This window comes from Antennarius striatus, chromosome 11 (genome assembly GCF_040054535.1).
Source record: "Antennarius striatus isolate MH-2024 chromosome 11, ASM4005453v1, whole genome shotgun sequence".
NCBI lineage: Eukaryota > Metazoa > Chordata > Actinopteri > Lophiiformes > Antennariidae > Antennarius > Antennarius striatus.
In genome coordinates, this window is record NC_090786.1 from 6,345,300 (window position 1) to 6,365,735 (window position 20,436).

The 20,436-nt window shown below is 38.8% G+C and overlaps 2 protein-coding genes across 3 annotated transcripts; one reads left to right on the plus strand and one right to left on the minus strand.

Moving 5' to 3' along the window:
- The first annotated feature begins 2,699 nt into the window (after positions 1-2,699).
- Positions 2,700-13,880, plus strand: LOC137603523 (gap junction alpha-5 protein-like). Its single transcript, XM_068327075.1, has 7 exons — positions 2,700-3,085; positions 7,263-7,377; positions 8,352-8,516; positions 9,387-9,671; positions 9,787-9,852; positions 9,947-10,095; positions 12,334-13,880. Exons 2-7 carry the CDS (start codon positions 7,309-7,311, stop codon positions 12,824-12,826), a joined length of 1,227 nt encoding a protein of 408 aa, XP_068183176.1. The 5' UTR covers positions 2,700-3,085; positions 7,263-7,308; the 3' UTR covers positions 12,827-13,880.
- A 3,127-nt stretch (positions 13,881-17,007) lies between these two features.
- LOC137603556 (cytochrome c) lies at positions 17,008-19,964 on the minus strand. Of its 2 annotated transcripts, none has more exons than XM_068327131.1 (3): positions 19,857-19,964; positions 18,482-18,656; positions 17,008-18,147 (listed from the first exon to the last, which is right to left on the minus strand). In XM_068327131.1, the coding sequence occupies exons 2-3, from the start codon at positions 18,648-18,650 to the stop codon at positions 18,002-18,004; spliced, it is 315 nt and encodes a 104-aa protein (XP_068183232.1). In that variant the 5' UTR covers positions 18,651-18,656; positions 19,857-19,964; the 3' UTR covers positions 17,008-18,001. The 2 variants fall into 2 exon arrangements, with proteins under 2 accessions (XP_068183232.1, XP_068183233.1); XM_068327132.1 differs by having other exon boundaries at positions 18,482-18,653; positions 19,857-19,963.
- Between the last annotated feature and the right edge of the window lie 472 nt (positions 19,965-20,436).

Sequence of the window (20,436 nt, forward strand, 5' to 3'; positions counted from 1 at the left end):
TCTATTAGCAATTAAGATCCTGCAAAGAACCCTGAAAGTCCTCTGTTACAAGACCTGAGCTTTAAGAAGACATACCATCCACATGGGTGAGATGTGTTATTTAAGGACAATTTTTCTTTTCCAAACTCACCAATGTAACAGTTTCTTAACTCCTTATCATATCTGTTATGTGTTTTGTTGACTCTGTAGTAATAGAGTCAACGTACTGTGTTAATTAAACAACATGTCAAGAAGAATTCAACTGAATGAAAAGTCAAGAATTGCAATTAAAATCTGATTGTAGCTAACAGATAATAAAAAGTGCAGTGGAAATGTAAAACACAGTATGTAATCATGCCACACCACTGTGAAACCAACGTTCCCCAAAGTGCTTGCTTTACTTAATTGTTCGTCAAACAAGTGGGTCAGATATTGTGAATTCTGCCTGTTCAGCTGACCAAATGTATGACAAACCTAGGACAAACAAAAATATTTCCCTACAAATTATTAAAGCCACCACTTTGGATTGTAGTTTTCCAGAATTACTTGAGCAAAAAAACTAGCTTCTCAAAAAGTTTTTTTTTTTTTTTTTAATGAGTTGGCACAGTTTCTAAATGCCTGGAGCCATTAGGAACAAGACACTGCCTTGTTTCTCAAAGCTGGAAATTCAGGGTACGCTATGAAAAGAATAAATTGTTGTTTAAAAGTTGTGCTTTACCAAAAAGGTCATGAGTTGCACCAAGAAACCAAAGTTCTTTCCAGTGTTTAATTGTTCATGTTTTACCCCAAGGAGGGTCACTGTATTTGTTTTAATTAAGTGTGGTACTTCATCAAATGAATACATGTGTCCAAAATTTATGAAAGTCATTTGAAGTGGAACTGAACGAATATGGGAGGTTACACTTAGCAATGCTAATTCAGTTTAGCAACACTGAAATGATCACTACCAAATCATACCATGATAAAGCTGCATCATGGTTAAGCAATTAAAATGTGAAATTGTTCATTACAATTAATCGGGCTTCTAATGATATAAGATTGTTCACTAGCCTGCTCTCAAGTATCACATGGTGTAGCCACTATTTCAAATGAACCAAGAGGAACTTTCATTGCTGCAGCACATGCACTGATTGAAGCCTGGAGGCAACTGGTGTGCATTTGACACTATCACAAGTTCCATGAAAGAAAGTCCCAGTCTTTGTAAATTTTCCATGCTGATCAAAGATGCATTTCACTGCATGAATTGTTGCTTAAAACTGGACTATCTACACTTCACTCTAAAGAGATGTAACTATTTGTGAAATTGCTGTGACATCACATATATTATAAGAACAGTTCAAACAGAGGCCCTAGAGCTGACAACAGTATGGAAGACCCTTGATGTAGGCAAATAATCCCCATTTGCACATAATACGCACGTTACAATGATAAAATTGTAGTTTGAATGTATAAAAATTTTCTTTTGAAGAAGCACCACACAAAATTCTCACAGAAATTGAACTCTCCCTGTAGTCATGAGCACTTTTTAGTTTGATGCACTTTATAATAAAGACACTGTAATATTCTAATACTTTTTTGTTTCAGCCAAATTACCAAACTACAATTTTATTAGTTCCTGCCAATTCTCATCATCATTATTATGACCTGACCCCCTCACTGATGCCTCACAGCATAAATTACTTGACAGCGTGTTTCCTGGAGTGGCCAGAAGCGAAGGCAAAAAATAATCAGTTAAAAATCATGAATGGGGACACAGAAATATGAAAAGATATTGCATAACAGGTCATTAAGGTCAAGTATAAAAAAGAACTAAAAAGGACATAAACTAAGTTATGGCACTGTAGGAGTCTTCTTCTTATTCTATTATATTCAGTAGTGACGTTGCCAGCACATCTCCATGTACAGCATCTTCCACTGCACGACTGACACTAAATACAAGGGAAACTGCAGAAACTTCATACAATATAATGGAAAAGTGCATACCTTAATATTAAAATGATATCACCATCATACCTGTATGAGAGTCAGTATACTTGTCTCTGAGAAGTTAGCTGATTCCTGGAATATTTGACTTTAGAGTTGTTTGTATCTATTATTGTGTTATCCTTAGTAAGAGTCTGGTTATCAGTTTTCCTGTTTCCAGTCTTAATACTAAGCTAAACAAATCTTCAGATGGCTGTGTCTCATTCTGCGTGGATGGATGGGAAGTTGATATTAATCCTCTCAGCTAATTCTCAGCAGAAAGCATGTTTTCCTTTTGTGTTGAAATGTTAACATTTAAATCGGAGGTGTGTAACAAATTGCTGAGAATTCATTTCATGTTTTTTAATAGTGCAATAAGTGGGATAAATGAATATAAGTGTATGGTTAATGGAGGGTAAATAAACTTATGTTTGTGTATGGGTGGTCGGAGAGCCGTGGAGAAAAGAATGGACTGGAATTGGAACCTGCAGCCATTGTGTCCGAGGACAATATCTGACTTCCTTTAGATGCCAGACTTCACAAACACACACATACAAGTTGAATAGCAGGCAGCAAGGCACCAGGTCCATTTCCCTTACTGTATATGTAGACGATGGAGGGAGGGAGGGAGGGAGGGAGGGAGGAAGGGAGGGAGAGGGAGAGAGAGAGAGAGAGAGAGAGAGAGAGAGAGAGAGAGAGAGAGAGAGAGATGGAGAGGAGGAAAGAGGCTGGTCCATGCGCACTCTCAAATATTTCAGTTCAGTTTTAGACCTCTGGACAAAAACTGCTCTCATCCGGACCACTATTGCTTTCTCAACTCGACTGAATGAACTCATCTGAACTTTAATTAGATATTTTTCATTAGCCTCTTTAGCTGTCTTGTTGTCTGTTCACTGCCTGAAGCCACCTCAGATCCAGAACTAAACCTGGACAACGATCAGCAAACGCACAACTAAAGGAAGGCTGTAGTTGAAGGACAATAAGTATCTTGTACAGCTGGGCACAGAAAATCGAGAAAAGGGAAACGTGCCTTGCTCAAAGGCAACTACAGCAGCTGAGGAAGAGGAAAGAAGCTACTTTACAAAGCTTTGTCAAAATATTCTGAAGCCATCTCCACCTTCCTGACTCTCTTTTCTACATCGGGGTAAAGTATTCACAAATCCATCAGGGGGACTACTGACTGTTTGTTCTGTTTAAGTTGCTAAACATGTATTTATGTTATTATTATTGTTATTAACTTCAACTTTTCCATTTGATTCAATCTCCATCTTTCAATCTCTTGTGAATTTCCATTATGAAATGAAGGGTTTTTACATACAGAAACTGAAATTACTATTGCATGTTTTTAACTCCACTGCATTTTCAGCTAGTTCCTTACTAGAGGAAAAAAGAGGAAAAAAGAGAGGAAAAAATGCCTGGATCTTGATTTTTTTCATTTGTACCTTTTTTTGTTCAGAATTTTTACATCTCTCTTTGGTAACATGTTTGTTTGCGTGTCTTTTGACAGAACTCTCTCTAAATGTTTAGGAACAGGCAGCTTGTGTTAGATCTAGACCTTCATACCACCTCAGATTATGTCACTTTGACACCACGACAACAAGCCGCAACACAAACTGACATCACATAGCCAAACCAAAGTTATCACCAAAGGCACAAGAACAAACTCCAACCAGTGATATTCACCCCCCACGGACACTGAGCAAGCAAAAAATTGGTAAAACACAAAAAAGATCCGTGGACTTTCTAATTTAATTCGCTGCCATGTGAATCCAAACATCTAGCATATAATCCCAACCAAGCAATAACAGGCCTGGTGCCAGGATGGAATCTGTCCATCGATACGCTACGTTTCAGTACTGTGGACAGCAGGTTAGCCCGATACAACACACAGCGCTGTCTATGGTTCTGAACCAACAGCTAATGTTTAAATTGAAAAAGACCTTTCGTGGTGCCGGGCCGGAAACCAAAGACACAAGAAAATTCCAAAAATGTCTCGAAGCTGCCTCTCATTTTAAGATCAAGCTGTTTTTGATAAAGAGCGCAATGACACGGTCGTCATGTACATTTCAGTTTCTCTCGACCACCAATGAAGCCAATTACGAAATGAGTGGGTGGTGGACTAGCCCTGCTGTTATATTAGCTCAGTCTATGCAGTCTACCTAATACCTCTTTACTGAAAAGTCTTTAGAAATAGGTTTAGTTCAGAAAATACGTATTCTAGCTGCATGGTGGCGTAGTGGGTAATGCTGTGGCCTCACAGCGAGGCGGTTCCAGGTTCGAGTCCTGTTCCCCTACGAACTTTGTATGTTCTCCCCGAGTCTGTTTGGGTTTTTTCTGGGTTCTCCAGTTTCCTCCCACCTCCAAAACATGGCCTTCAGGTGGATTGGTCAGTTCCAAATTATCCATAGGTGTGAGTGTGTGTATGTGAGTGAATGGTCGTCTTTCATGTGGTTCCACGATGCGCTGGCAAAATGTATGGAGGGTCTCCCCACCTGATGCCCATAAGTCTTCTGGGATAGGTTCCAGATTTACAGTACAAAATTATATATCAGTGCAAATTGATCTGATATATAATAGTGTTTAGAGATACATAGTTCAAGACAGTCATACATCTGATGAGCTTGTAGTAAATGCATCGCTGTAGTTTGAATACCTAAAGTACATAAAACAGTATTAAGATTCAGTATTAATACGGAATTAAATAGATTTAGAACAGAATGTAAAATTAAATCAAATGCATCTCTATTTTTTGCGGGATAGAAAACTTGCTCAGGGTGGGATTTAACAAGCTCGGTTTGGACAAGTTCAGATTTATTTATTTACTATGTTCCCCGTGTTTTCATTTCTTCCATTGCTCTTCAGTGGTGGGAAAGTAATGAACCAACAAACAAAAACCAACTGGAAACTCCACTGGTTGCAGGCAGATCGGAGATGTAAATAGTTGATTAATTTGACAAATGAACTCCCAGCTTTTGAGTCACATCTCAGAGATTAATAGTGTCAGTTCTAAATAAAGTCTGTTATCAGATGAAGAACATCCTATTTGTATTTGTATTGTAAAACTGCAGTAGAGGTGTGTGTGTGTGTGTGTGCGTGTGTGTGTGTGTGTGTGTGTGTGTGTGTGTGTGTGTGTGTGTGTGTGTGTGTGTGTGTGTGTGCGGGTGTGGGTGTGCACATGCCCCTTATCAGTACAGGATGCAGAACAATACCAAGTACTAAATAGTGGGGGCACACACACACACACACACACACACACACACACACACACACACACACACACACACACACACACACACACACACACACACCATCATAAGCACATACATGTACGCAAAGGTCAGACAAAAGTCTATAAAAGGAAGTAATATTGTTATTAATGATGTGGGAACACTTATGAAAGACAAATTATATACAGACACTCACGTACACACACACACACACACACACACACACACACACACACACACACACACACACACACACACACACACACACACACACACACACACACACACACACACATAAAATTAACAAACACACTCACTCACACAGTTTTTAAAAGCCCTTGGGTTTAATAAAAAAAGAAAAGCGAGAGTTCATAAATGAAGTTGTAAATTTAATTTTCAAAGTGTAGATTTTCTCAGGATGAGTTTTCTAGGAACACATTTCTGACTAACTGAAACATTACAACACAACTGAGCTGGAGGAATGTGAGTGTGTTACAGGAATCCATGGTAAAATGTCTAGTTAAGTTTATATAATAAAGGAACTTTAGCTAAGATTTTACAATGAATGTAAAATCTGACATTGTTCTAACACAGTAAGGCAACATAAAGCCACTAAAAATGTTTCCCTTCACTCAAATTGATATTATTGACCGAACTAATGGTGGAATTACGACAGTCCAGCTAAAGAAATGATAGTTTTGTCTGTTTTGAGATGTTTTGGACTTTCTGTTTTTAAAACAGGCCAGCAGCTACCTAAAATATATATTAGCTGCTTCTCAAGCCTATAGCAGAGGTGACACAAAAAATTTATATCCTCTGCATTTTATTTCAGTTTCCATTTCAAGCTCACCCTTCAACAAAAACAGTATAAAAAGAAGGAACAGGTTTTTTTCCAGGGATTTGTTTCATTTTTTTCAGTGAAAAGATGACTTGCTTGAGGCGATTAGCAAAAAATCCCTAATATAAATCCAACTATGCCCCAAAAATCTGTAGCATGTTTGTATGATAAGGACAAGGAAAGAGCAGATAGCCATATGTCAGTCACAGAAAAGTGAAAAAAAGTCCGCTTATATAGCACAAAAAAATCTTTCAGCATAAATACAAAACATAATGCCACTAGATCTCAACAGTTGAATTACCATGAAATCGAATTAACAAGTAATTTCTCTCGGGACAAAGTTACTTAACTCTACAAGTGGTGGCCAGAATTGGGTCAGCATTATTTTTTTCTCACTAAAGTACTGCATTCATACTTTTATTTGGTGCTAGAGGATTTAGGCAGTATTTAAGCAAACATCTACAGTATAGATGTATATTACGTAGAAAAGATACACGCTGTGTACATCCACAAAGAATGTGTGTGTTTTTGTGTTTGCAGTAGCTATTTTGTTTCACTGCCCAAAGACAGGCAGAGGGGAGTGTGGGAACCGAAAGCAGAGCTAATAATAAGACATGGGCATAGACATTTTTATTTATGCAGTCAGAACCAGGGTGGAGGGAGGATCCCAGGGTCAAGATAGTAACCAGTAGAAACTGCTCCATCTAGGTTTTATTAAACCTTTACCTAACTTTCTAAACCAACAAAAGAAGTGCATTGAAATGAATGTTCATTTTGGTAAAGAGAGAGTGGGTAGTGACAATTCTCCAGTCAGTGTCAAGCATTTTACACCACCTCTCATTGTGCACAGAACCATACAAGTAACTGTATATCAGGATTTATGTGAATCCATGCTGAAACATTTCCAGAGAGGTGTTTGACTTCATACTTGGTGGTGATTTTGATTTTTGCTGAAAGGCATTCTGGAAAATGTGAATAATTACTAACTGAAGGCAAAGTTAGAAAGTTAGAAGGCAAAATTAGAAGCAAATCTTGTTTCACACATATATGCTTCTTTTCAAACATGTGAAAGAGTGAAGACATTTATCAATATAAAAATACTGTTTACTTATCCAGCTGGAGGTCTTCAGAAACCCCAAACAAGTCTTATCATACCCCAGCAAATAAATATGGTTTAAATAAATCATGAATCTTATAAGTAGCCTAACGTCTACAAATGACCCGGAACATAACTGAAGTCACCCTCTGTTCTTCAGTTAAGAATCTCTGAGTGAGCTGAAAAATCTGCACTGAGCCAGTATCATGGCAGATTGGAGTCTACTGGGAAACTTCCTGGAGGAGGTGCAGGAGCATTCTACATCTGTTGGCAAGGTATGACAAAAACACACACATACACACTGCATACATTGCATACCAGCCAGTGCAACACCGGTCGGACTTCCTCTGGGCTTGAAACAAAACAATAATGCGTTACTGAATCTTCCTGTTTATCTTGTGTTTTCTGATCTATGATTTCTGTTTTCAAGTCATGTAATATTGAGTAAACACAAAGTGTGTCCGTAAAGTTGTGTTTTATTTATATGCACAACAGAACTCAAAAAAACTGAACCCAGACTCAGGGCATTCAACAAAAGGGACAGACACATGTCTTTCTTTGATTTCTAAAACTCTTAAAAGAGAACAAATGTAATGATTCCACTCCTCTGAGCTTCTAAACCACTCTTTCTTTTAGAAATGCCCCAGCACGCCAACAACACCCCTGATGAGAGACTACTGCCATGTGCAGAACATAAATCATTTATGTCCATGCTACTGCTGCTGCTCTGTGGGCCCTTTTATTCTGTGTTAAACAGAACTGAAACACTAAACTGCTCTATAATGATTGGAACGTGTGACGCCTGCCCACAGCAGCAAAACATAAACATGCTCAAATACAAAGAGTCCCACATGTGAGATGTCAACCTACTTTTGAGTTTGTGGCAGTCATGTGATTGGCTGCAGTTCAGTATCCCCAATAGAAGCAAAACATACAAATTCATAGGTCTAAATAACTAACACAAATTCCCCAGTATTTGCTTTAGGGTAATTCTTTCAATTTCAACTTATTTATCCACGACTTTTGAAACAAAATAATAGAAGTGACATCTTCAGAAGAGATGACTGTGAAAATAATCTGTATTCAGTTAAAAGGGATGAATCAGCCATTCATTATGTCTTCCTCCAAATCTCAACAGACCTTTTACAGATGTTCTTATACAATCTCTACATGTGATCTGCACCATTCTGAGGTTACTGCTCCTGAAGCTCTGACGTGTCTCTATGTGCATCTTGTTTGTGCTCCACAGGTGTGGCTGACCATCCTTTTCATCTTCCGTATACTCGTGCTCGGGACGGCTGCTGAGTCGTCTTGGGGGGATGAACAGGAAGATTTCGACTGTGACACAGAACAGCCAGGCTGTGAGAACGTCTGTTATGACCAAGCTTTCCCCATAGCGCATATACGATACTGGGTAACGTACACACCCTCATGTCATGTGACATACAGTGACACTATGATATTATAAGAGAAGTTATTCATATGTGGTTGTAAAAATTCACGTCACAACAAGCCAGATATTAGTGAGCTATACTTTATGATATAGTTCACTTATGTACAAGATACCCTCTTTCTCATCAATAAGGAACCTTACCCTGACACTCATAGATAGTATTATTACTATAAATAGATATTTATGATGAGCTGGCGTCTTTTCCGGGATGTACCCTGCCTCTCACCCGCAGCCAGCTCAGATAGGCTCCAACAGACCTATGATAAGTGGCTCTACAACACTTGCATATCCATTCAAGAAGATGAGTGGATGGATTTTAGTATTTTAGTGTTCATTGGTACACACCAATGTATATATTTGCTCCTTTTAAGTAAATCTACATTTGTATGAAGATACATCTAGAGTTTTCTCTTAAGCCCAACATCATACTTCAAAGTTCTAATGGAACTTAAAACACATGTAAAAGGAGATTTTGGTTCAGATATCAAATAATGCTCTCTACTCTGCAAGCACTCTGCTAAACCATTGGCAAATGAGATACAATCTACCATTAGTTATTCCAAACTGAATTGCAATGAATGATTAATCCTGCTCTAATTGAAAGAAGACCAAACAAGAAGTAGTGTGAAATGTGCGTTTGATATCCTGAAGGCTGAACTTTGGAAGAACAGAACTTTTTATTTAAAAAAATGAACAAATTTGCAAAGCAGTAAAGATGAATGTCTAGTATATTTGAATTAAATGTCATCTTAAAGTATTTTAAGTCTTGCCTACACCATGAAAAGCTGTGGGTTTTACATTTAATTGTAAATATTTCCGATCTTCTCCCAGGTGCTCCAGATTGTGTTTGTGTCCACTCCCAGTCTGATTTACATGGGTCATGCAATGCACACCGTTCGCAGAGAAGAAAAGAGGAGAAGCAGAGAGGAGGAGAGGGAAGAGGAGGAAGGGGGAGAGGAAGACCCGGGAGGAGGAGATGGACAAGAGAATGGAGAGAAGAGGGGAAGGGATGGACAGAAGGAAAAAAGGGAAGGTCTATCTACAGGTCGAGTCCATTTGAGGGGAGCGCTGCTGCAGACCTACATACTGAGTATAGTGATACGAAGCGTCATGGAGGTACATCCTCTTCACTACTTATACATCACATACACTCGCACCTGAGTGTTCCCTCTTTCATTATGTAAGACCTACAGTAAATAAACACAACTTGTGATTGGACATCCATACACAGGTGGTGTTTCTGTGTCTCCAGTACTTCCTGTATGGGATCTTCCTGGATCCTCTCTATGTATGCAAGGTAAAAACAAGTTTAAGTCTTTCTGAACTCATTCAAAGCATAAAAAGTGATCATCATATTTACATTAATATCTGTATCCACCCTGATCTCTCAGGCCCGGCCATGTCCACATCCAGTGAACTGCTACGTGTCCAGGCCGACGGAGAAAAACGTCTTCATCGTGTTCATGTTAGTTGTGTCAGCCGTGTCTCTGGTTCTCAGTATGCTAGAACTGCATCATCTGGCATGGAGACACTGTTGCAGGTGGGAACTCTTTGTTGGTATATAGTTTTTGGACATATTTTTCAAGTGTGACTTTAGAAGAGCACAGCAACAGATTTGCTTGTTTATAAAGGTTTTATTAAACCACAGATACTTCATGAGATCAGGTGACTAACCAATGTGCTCTTTAAAATCTCAGAATGCCGTTTGTGTTCTCTGAGGTCCGGATAAGTTGCTTTTGTAAAAGAAAAACACTGGGTTTTGGTTGGTTTAGTCCGCTTTGCAGACATCTTCCTTCCATGGAAAGAGCTCAAGCTGACAAAATCTATATTATTTGAGCAGACTTGGTAGGTCCATCTGTGCTCTACCTTGCAGTGTGGATGCATATCAAATGGATTCATGTCCCGTGATGTCCATTGGTGAGAGGAAGCTTGAGACCTAGTACTTGTTGAGCAGTCATCTTTGTAAGGCAGTTATTGACAAAGTTCACATTGTTCTGATACAATGTCAATATTCACTTGCCTTAGAGGTTTTAGTTATGCCACAAAACAGCATGCAATTGCAGTTATCCTCACTCAAAGGCCTCAGATGCTAATCTGGAAATGTCAATAACAGGTCTTGAAAGGTTAAGTAAAATAAATGCACAATAGCTGTGGAATCAGTCCATTTCAAAAAGGAGGGATGGATATTGTGCTGTTTTGCGTTTTGAATTAGTCCCTTAGAAAATACATGTGAAAAAATGCTCTTGTAACATAATTACTTTCAGAAGCTGTCAGGGAAATTCATATATACCATAACAACTTCTGCACATGATAAGATTAAAAAAAAATCCCCCACAGCATCAGCAACTCACAGGTTTCAACTGATCATAAAATTATACAATTCTTAATCTAAACTCTAATCTAATTACAGTCTTGCACAGACCTTTGGCAAAATACTAGCCTAACTTGAATTTGCACACTGTGTACTAGCAGTAGCATAGTACAATATATATGAGTTTAGCCACAATTCAAGATGTGAAAATTATCCTAGAATGAAGTCTGATCCGTAATAAGAATCAAGGATTAAACATTAGTATGAAAGATGTAATAAACTTTGTCATGAATGTTCTTTTTCCAAAAAAAGGATGGCTGCCCAGAGGGTAACAGATCAAGAGCTGCACAGAGGCCATGTCTGGCATCGGAAATAATTTTCTCTGCTATATTAATAGATCAGGATGTAGTTTGCTGGTGTTAGTAGCAATCTTCTTCCCTGCGATTTTCCACACTTTCATTGTATCACCAAATGAGACCATGTGTTAAAATGTTCCCTACGACGACATTAGGGAATGTATTTTTAGTAATTAATTTGGGGATTCGTCCCACTTATTTATGATTACGACGTGCCACTACTACTACCACTACTACTACCACTCAATAGCAGACTGCCCTGGCTTTCTCAAGTGGCTGTCAGACAGGATGTGGTCTCTTGCTGAATCTCAATAGACATCCATTTTGTCTTTGAGGTGTTCAGGAGATGGGAATCCTCACATGATGTGATGAATTTCTCTAAATCTGGGTCATATTCCTCCTCTTCACCACGGAGAGGACTACATATTTCCAAGGGAAGGAGCTTGCATAGCTGTCAATATATAAGATGAAGAGCAGCTGCTACAGAATGCAACTCTTTTTTAACGTTGTTTAATTTTGTCAATTTGTGTACAAAAGGCAACTAAAGTAGCTAAAAACGCAGTTCTCTCTTTTTTCTGTGGTTTATTTCAATGACCACACCAATGACCGTTTGCACCACAGTCACAAAAAACAACAAGAAGAAAAATTTATTATATTAGTCCCTTTGGGGTTATAATAATTCACACAACTAAAGTGTTTCAGTACATCTTCCTGTTCTCCAGTCTTAAGCAGGCTATCATCCACCAGACACCCTCCCTCCCCCCCCAACCAAACCTCTCTACCACAGCTAAGGATCGATGGCAATTGGTTCCAGACCGAGCTCGGATCTCCTTGGTCTAAGTTGTGTGCAACACTCCACCCCACACACAGGTTTAAGTTGGAAAGTGTTGTTAAAGCATGGCTCCTCTGTCTGGCTGAGAGTCCACGCTTAGAATGAGACCAAGCTAGAAAAATTCCCTGCAGGTTTTAAATCTGACTGCCTTCTTTGAGTACATGAAGACGTTTAAATAGTTCAAACCTGACATACCATAATACCATTCAATAGCATACTTATATTATTCATGGTTATGTTGTTTCAGATGTGCTAACTGAATGAAACGTTTCATTGCAGGCGGTTCTTCTTCAAAGGAAAGACGGTCCCTTCTTCTCGCAGCTCGCTGGGACGACAGCTCTCTCCTCCGCCGCCGTCAACCCCACCTCCAGATTTCAGCCAGTGTGTTATGGGTTCCTCACACTTTCTGACCCTTCCTTTCCCCAACCATCGTCTGGCCAACCAACAAAACTCTGAGAACATGGCCACCGAGAAGCACAAAATGGCCGCTGCAGTAGAGGAGGAAACCCTTCTCCGAATGCACTGTTATTTGCCAGAATCAGGATGGCAGGAAACCCCGAGCAATCAAATTCAAGATGGAGGATACTTGACGACCAATGCTAATTGCTACAGCCCTGGGGGTAGGGAAATTAACTGCCCTCAGATTCAGAATGGCGGCTCAGACAGGTTGCTGCTTTACCCGGATGGAGGACTCTGTCAGAAGGACAAACGGAGGTTCAGCAGAACCAGCGGAACAAGCAGCCGGACCAGAGCCGACGACCTTTCTATTTAGAACAACATCCAAAACAGACAGATTCAACTTGTTACAGATGTGACTTGACTCTATTAACCCATGCGCATAATACACACATAGCTTCAAAATCAGAATATCAGTGACTCAGCTTGCAGAACAAGAGCCTTTTCATGTAGCACGAACACCAAATATCTTTCTGTCTGTCTTGAAATGGAAAAAAGCACAACTCCACTATGACCACATAAGGACTGTCCTCTGAAATAGTTGCTGTAACTTGATGAATTTTAAAGGTTTAAAGAAGTAGCAAACATCCCACATCCAATTGATATGACAAGTTGATCTCAAAAGCTGGTCAGAAGCCTAAGATAGAGTTCAAGTTCTGTTCTCTAGTTCTCTGGCTATCAAGGTTTACCACGTATGTCATGAAAAATGATGGTAAATCTACACAGGTACTTTACTGATGGATTTTTGTTAATCTCTAAATTCTATTTGCACTCATTATCAAATGAGTTTTGTTTGAATTTGTCATCATTCCTACCATACATCCATGACTACAACATGTTTTGGCCTTGACTAACAGTAGCAGCAGTAGTTTTACCTCCACTGGGTCACCCTGAATTTTCAGACTAGCATATTTTTACTAATTGTTTGCTATTTAAAAAGCTTTATTTTGATATCCATATATGCCCCAATTTGTGATTCTGTGAGTCCCTGTATGTTTGAATGACTAGTGGGTATTTTCTACTGTACTTTGTTATGTTCATGACATAGTAGAGCTAAGAACACACCTGGAATGAAGCACAGTAGTCGAAAATCTATCTGAAATAGATTCTGTGTGTCATGTTTGCAGATTTCACTGTAGCATCGTGGCTTCAAGACATATTGGATATTTCTTATGTTGTACTTTTTTATATATTTATTCTTACAGTCCAGTAATTTGAATGCTTTATGTTTTAAAAGCTTTGCAGATAAATAATTAAAAAAAACCTTTTGGAGTCTGGTCTGTCTCTGAAATAATGTATGGGCAGAGTTCTTTGTGAGATACGCAAGATGGAAAACATTCTAAATCCACTTTTCACTCTGTGAAGTTTAATAAAGCAGTTACTTACTGGTTGATCTGCTCATTTTTATGATGTCTGTGGAGGTGACATCTTCCACTAATGAGTAGATAACCCAACCTGGCTCAGATGTGGGTTCCTGTAAAGTACTGTTGTCTTTTCCACATTCCAGCATTCATGATTGCTTTATTCAGTCTCACTAGCAGCAGGACAATGAGGTAGCATTCTTAGCAACAGGACCCTAAAAACAAATCAGGTAAATGTCATCCTGCACTAATATACAAATTGTTTATGTGGCCTGGTTGTGAGAGGAAACATTGAACCTTGTAATTGGCTTATCAACCCCAGAGCTACATACAAAAAGCTCATAGTTTGAGCTGGTGAATGGATCAAACACAAGAGTTTCACACTGAGGAGTTGGAGTTGTTTCCCATGTGAAACCAAGTTATTTCTTAACCAAACCATGATTTTATGCAGTTTTGTGTTGTTCTTAAATAACCAGTTTTAGTCAGTGGGTAGCATCAATGCTGCCTCACAGCGAGATGAACCTGAGGACCTCTCTGTGTGGACTTATCATGTTCTCTCTGTGACTGTGTGAATTCTTAAAACATGAGCACGTCCATGATTAATCAGAATCATTAGAAGTCATTACATTGGTTATCCTGAAATAGTTCATGATTGACTTTTTTCCTAACACAAGACATGAAGAGGAGAGAAATCATTTTTGGACAGACAAACATCAAGATAAAAAGTTGGCTGCTGAAAAAGGCTGGATAGTTAAAGAGAGGGGCACTTAGGATTTAAAAGAAAACACACAGCCTGATTCCCATGGGAAATGTCCAGACTTAAACAGGGGCTGATGGGGAAATTCCCATTAAGGTCAACTGAATACATCAGGAATGTTTGGGAATTGTAACACTGAACGTTTCTCTGTTTTCTTTCTCATCTCTGAAGCCATGCTTGCACCACAGTCTTTCTGTATGGGAACAATACTCACCAGCGTTTAATTCAGAACCCAAAAGTATGCACTATTAATCCCCAAATAATGTTGTCCATTGTGCTGGCTTACAAATCATAGAAATACGTTTGTGATAGCTGAAGGAATCACCCACAATATAGTAATTAAAACTACAAAGACTACATGGTGTATTAAAAAGCATACAGAACATTTTGCAGAAATGTGATGTCCCTGAGAACACGCTATTTTATACAAGATGCTTCATAGGATTTTAAAATAAGACAAGAAATGGTAACATGGCTGAACGCACTTGGTAGAGGCTTTTTTATTAATGTGTGATCAGTAATAAAAATCTGCCTTGAAATATTGACTTCAAGGATTTGATAGAATGTGCTATGATTGACTTTTTTGCCCAGAGGGTAGCAGGTCAAAAGCTGCAAAAAGTGGGTGTCTGGGATCAGACATATCTGCTATATTAAGAGATCAGAATCAATCAATGTCTCCAGGTGCATTATATCTATCTATCTATCTATCTATCTATCTATCTATCTATCTATCTATCTATCTATCTATCTATCTATCTATCAATCAAAGTAAAAAAAGAACAGAAACACAAATTCACTAGACTACTTTGCAAGGGAATTTTTTGAAAGGCTAAATTTAAATTTCTGCTTGGAAAGAGAAAACAATAAGTTTTTAAGAGTACTGGAATGGAAAAAATGTAATAATAGGCGCCACTAATGTTATACATTTTGATTTGGTGGAAGAGGCTGCCCTCTTGTGGTCAAACCCATACATTACAATAGAAAATACAGTACGTTACAGCAGGGTACAGACGAGGTTAAATGTGTGTTGAAATCAGAGCCGTCATGTCGTTTCATATTTTACTAAGAGACTTTACTACTTGACGGCAGCATGAGATATTTATATTTAGGTCCCTGTTTCTTCTATACCTCATGTGCTCTGTGTCACGAGGGCTCCCATTCCCCTACAAACACCTGTTTGTCAAACCCTAATGTTGTGGATAGTGTGGATAGGTCATATGCCAGCCGTATTTATATCTCAAAAGGGAGACCCTCATTTACACTGTGTGTGTGTGTGTGTGTGTGTGTGTCCGTCCCTCAGAAAATATTATACAACTGAAGGATTTCATCCTGATTTGATGACTTTGACTAAAACACATTGGTCAGATTCATCACAAAGGACGATTTTTGTCTTCTTAACATGTTCCTGCCCTTTGCTGTCACCTTCTCCTGCTTTTATCCATTAACTTGGTGCTATAACTACTTCCATTTATGTCTGACTTTCTTTTGTAGCCTGTTTATTTCCTACGGGATCGATAAAGCGTATTTCTTTCTTTCTTGTAAGTTATTAGAGCTTGTTTGTTCATTACGTATGTGTTATTTCCTGATGATACACAGTAAGATTTTAACAGCACCACATGAATCTTTAATCGACCACTTAAATAAAGACATTTTAAACCAGTGTCAGGACTGAGATATTTGATAAATACCATAAAATTCATGTATGTCCCTCCTCTATTATATAGTATATCCTATGTACAGCAGCTAAATTCAGCAGCTATTTAGTTTTTCACAAATACACATTCAATAGTTTACATCCTGAGAGCACTAATCACTAAATTTACAAAGCTTCCAGCTGATTGTTTGAACTCAGATCCAGACCCATCCTATGTTGTCTCTGCTGCAAACTGAGCTTTGATCAGGACAGAAACGTGACAGGGTGCAGGACCCGACTGTCCTCAGCTCGCTGTTCCTAGAAAGATTTCATGACAGGTGACGATTATGTAACATGTAGTTAACAGGCAGGCGTGGATATCACGTGATGCTTGTCTAATTCAGAAAGAAATTATTTGTATTTACACAAGGGATAGAAAAGGTCAAAGGTTTCAGGTGGGACCTAACCTGCTGTGTTAAGTCTTGTGGTCTTTGAAAATGTTAAGATTAAGCTCTTAGTAGTACCAGGGTCCCTGTAAGTCATGCGTGACATGTCAGTACATTTTATTGTACTGTTGCGTACAAAGATAACCCTCTATGGGAGCACAAAAATGTAAACTACATTTTAAACTGGATTCTGTGTTGCTCTGCAAATAATTTAAGGGCTGAATTTGACTCTACTAAAATTTAGTTTTGTGAAAATGATCAACTAAGACACAGACAAAAATAAAACCAGCAACAGTCATGTTTACATTTCTGGACTTTCTTTTAATTTATCCTTCATCTTTCCACAACTACATACATAGCTACCAAATAATGTTTGTGTGTATACAGTATCCTGCTGTGTATACCTAGAGAAAGTAGCCCGATAAAAAACATTTTAGAGGTGTAATCAGTTTACAGTAAAATAAGTTAAAATGACTCTTCAGGCCTGTGAAACCAGGTAAATAACATCATTCACTTCTCCAGATGTTCCCTTTTTTATGTACAGTAACTCCACAAAAATGTGTGTTATGATAGTTTACCATCTGATATTACACTGTAGGAAAGTCACCATGGCATCCATTTGAAGGCATTGATTCATATTAACACTGGGGTTAAGAACAAAAGCTCAAAGGGGCTGCTTCAGTAACCTAAGAAAGGGTCTGTTAGCAGGCATACAAACAACAGGTTTGTCTGAATGTTTTATAGGACAAAATATTCAATTTGAAATCTTAGGAGCAATCTCAGCCAGCAGGAGTTTCCAAGGGAGTATACTGTAGATGATCCACAACATCACCCTTTGTGAGGTCAGAAATTCTGTCTGGCGTGACAGTTGGGAGTAGCCAAGTTTTTGCAACAATTACCTCAAAAATCCATAGCCACCAAAAATCACGTCAACGTTTCTCAACAAGTTTTTTTTAGTTAATTTCAAAATTAAGCATAAGACAGATTGATCCGCTAGCAGAATGCACTGGACAATTGATGTCATGGAAAACTGAATGAGTGAAAGTTCAGAGAACCATTTCTGTAAATTTTAAATAATGTGATTCATTTGTTCTTCACATTAAAGTCAAAGTACAGCTTGACAAACAAAACTGTAATTTTAAGTTTAGCCACACCAACATCAAGCTTAGACAATATAAATGAACTTCATGGACAAATGGCTAAGCATAAAACCATTTCTTTAGCATGTGAAAGCCTAAAAGGAAAACATTTTTTAAAAAATACATTAAAATGACATTAAATATCCTTCATGACTTCATGATGTTGCAGATTTAAGGTATGCGATAAGGTCTTGCCGCTCTCCCTTCTTCTTGATGCCAGCAAAGATCATCTTGGTTCCAGGAATGTATTTCTTGGGGTTCTCCAGGTACTCCATCAAGGTGTCCTCACTCCACACGATACCTGGGAAAAGTCAAATAATCAGTGATGAAATTAGTATGAACTGCCTAATCAATGGAAGTAACTGACACGACCTGTAGTAAGACAGGCAAAACAGTTGCCCAAAGTTGAACTGAAAAGCAATCTTTTAAAGACAGTGTGTAATCAGCCAATATAATCAGCCAGTGTTGAAATGATTAAAGACTGGAGGCTAATAAACAGTAAATTAGGTTAGCTTTTTATATATTATGCCTGCTTTGTTACATCTTAAATAAAAACAATTTGTTTCACAGTTTGCCATCATTTAAATTTCTTCATATCAAGCAGAGACAACTATACATCCATTGTATATCCTGACCTTTACTCTTGTTGGCATCCGTGTAGGAGAAGCCCTCTGCCTGTCCGGTCTTGCGTCCGAACAGACCCCAGAGGTTGGGGCCCACCTTGTGCTTGCCCCCCTGCTCTACTGTGTGACACTGAGCACACTTCTGGACAAAAGTCTTCTTTCCCTTGGCAATGTCTCCCATAATCTGCTGAAGACAAAATAAATGCAAAGACGATGAGAAAGAAGAAAAAAACATTTGAATGTGATTTTGATAAATCACAGCACTTCATACAAATCATAATCCTATCCACTGTTCCAATACTGTATGTTAACATGGAGCCGTAAATTTAATTGCCCATCATCTATTCACAGACCATATTTAGACAGGAAGCTCAATCACAGCTCCAGTCTGACCGTCGCCATCTTTGAAGGTCGTTTAAGGTGGTAACTTGTGTTTCCTTGACACAGCATTCAAACCTATTACGACACTAACCTGTACACTGGCAACCCGCCGAGGTCATTCCAAGGAAATTAAACGCGATATGTTCGCCCGAACCCGCCCACGTTTTCCCTTCATCGACACGCTATCCCAGCCCCAGCTAGCTCTGGTTTACTACCGGTAATACCGCGCCGCTCTGACGAGCCCCGGGAACCTCAGCTCGGGTTACCGCGAAATGAAGCGCTGCCGAGTTCGACTAGTAAATAAGAGTTGGTCATTACAGGATCCCGTTATCAGAGTGTAGGTTTAATATGCTGTTCTCCATGAGTTTCAACGAGTCAACGGTAATGGGCTTATCTAAGCGTGGGCCAAAGTGGCACAGTAGTGACGTGTTGTAACAAAGAATGGGTTTCCCTTTCTTCAAATTACCTAGGGGAATGCCTTCAGAATTAATGAATAGCGGTCTTTCGCCACACGTGACTTTAGCCTACAATCGAGGGACATTTCCAGCTATTACAACGATAATTATTAATGCCTTCACATCACTAGGGAATAAAAATTCGGCAAAATTTAATCTCCAATCGAGTTATAACCTTAAATTTCGCTTGGCTAACTTGCTAGCGGTATTAGCCGGGTGTATAACTCAAGGATGCTTCAATGTCGGCCAGGACAGCAACGATATTAGCTAATATGTTTCATGAATTAATAGTATACTGGTAATATTTACTGAGTTTATGTATAATAGCTTTTAAACAATTTCTCATTCCCACATGAAGTTAATATGGCAGCAATAAAGCCGGGCGAGGCTCGTAAGCCTTCTCAGCTAGCACAAAGTGACCGGACGTGCTAGTCACTGTAAGGTTCCGCTATTCAGCATCTTTCTCGGGGTATTTAGCATTGATTTGAATTTGAAAGCAATAAACCTAGCTTGTATTGAATATAAACTTCCCAATAAATGTGAACATTTACCTTTTAGATTGAATTATACGGCGTTAATCACTCCGAAAACCGTGAGCACTCCGCTGCCGGGCGATGATCGGCGTCTGACGGTCGTAAAGAAGGTCACTCCGTTTTAGAGGCACCGGTGTTTTACGTCATCACCGAATCACGTGCTGTCCGATTTCCTCTACGCGTCTGAGCGTGCTTCTGTCCGGCATTTCTACAGACACGTTTCGCTTATACGTCTTGACCTGTATTTTTTAAAATATTAAGGTTTTGGGCTTTGAAGGTCACGTAGACCCTTAAGGCACAAACATTTAAATATAATATTTACATTTTGCCGATTTGGTGACATTGCGGTGAGATTACAAAAGGGTCCAGCGACGGAAGTGATGTGACTTCGTGACCTAATAAGTACACGTAACATGTCGCAATGCCTGCAGCTCCCATCGTGTCTCGAAATGCACCTGTTTGAAGAGCATAGATATATAAGTAGATTCTTGTGAAATGTAAATTTCACTGTTCGTACGAACAAAGAAAAGAACTGTGAATATAATCATCTAATAAATTACAAAAGTCAAGTATGTGCTAACTCATTTACAGAGTACTG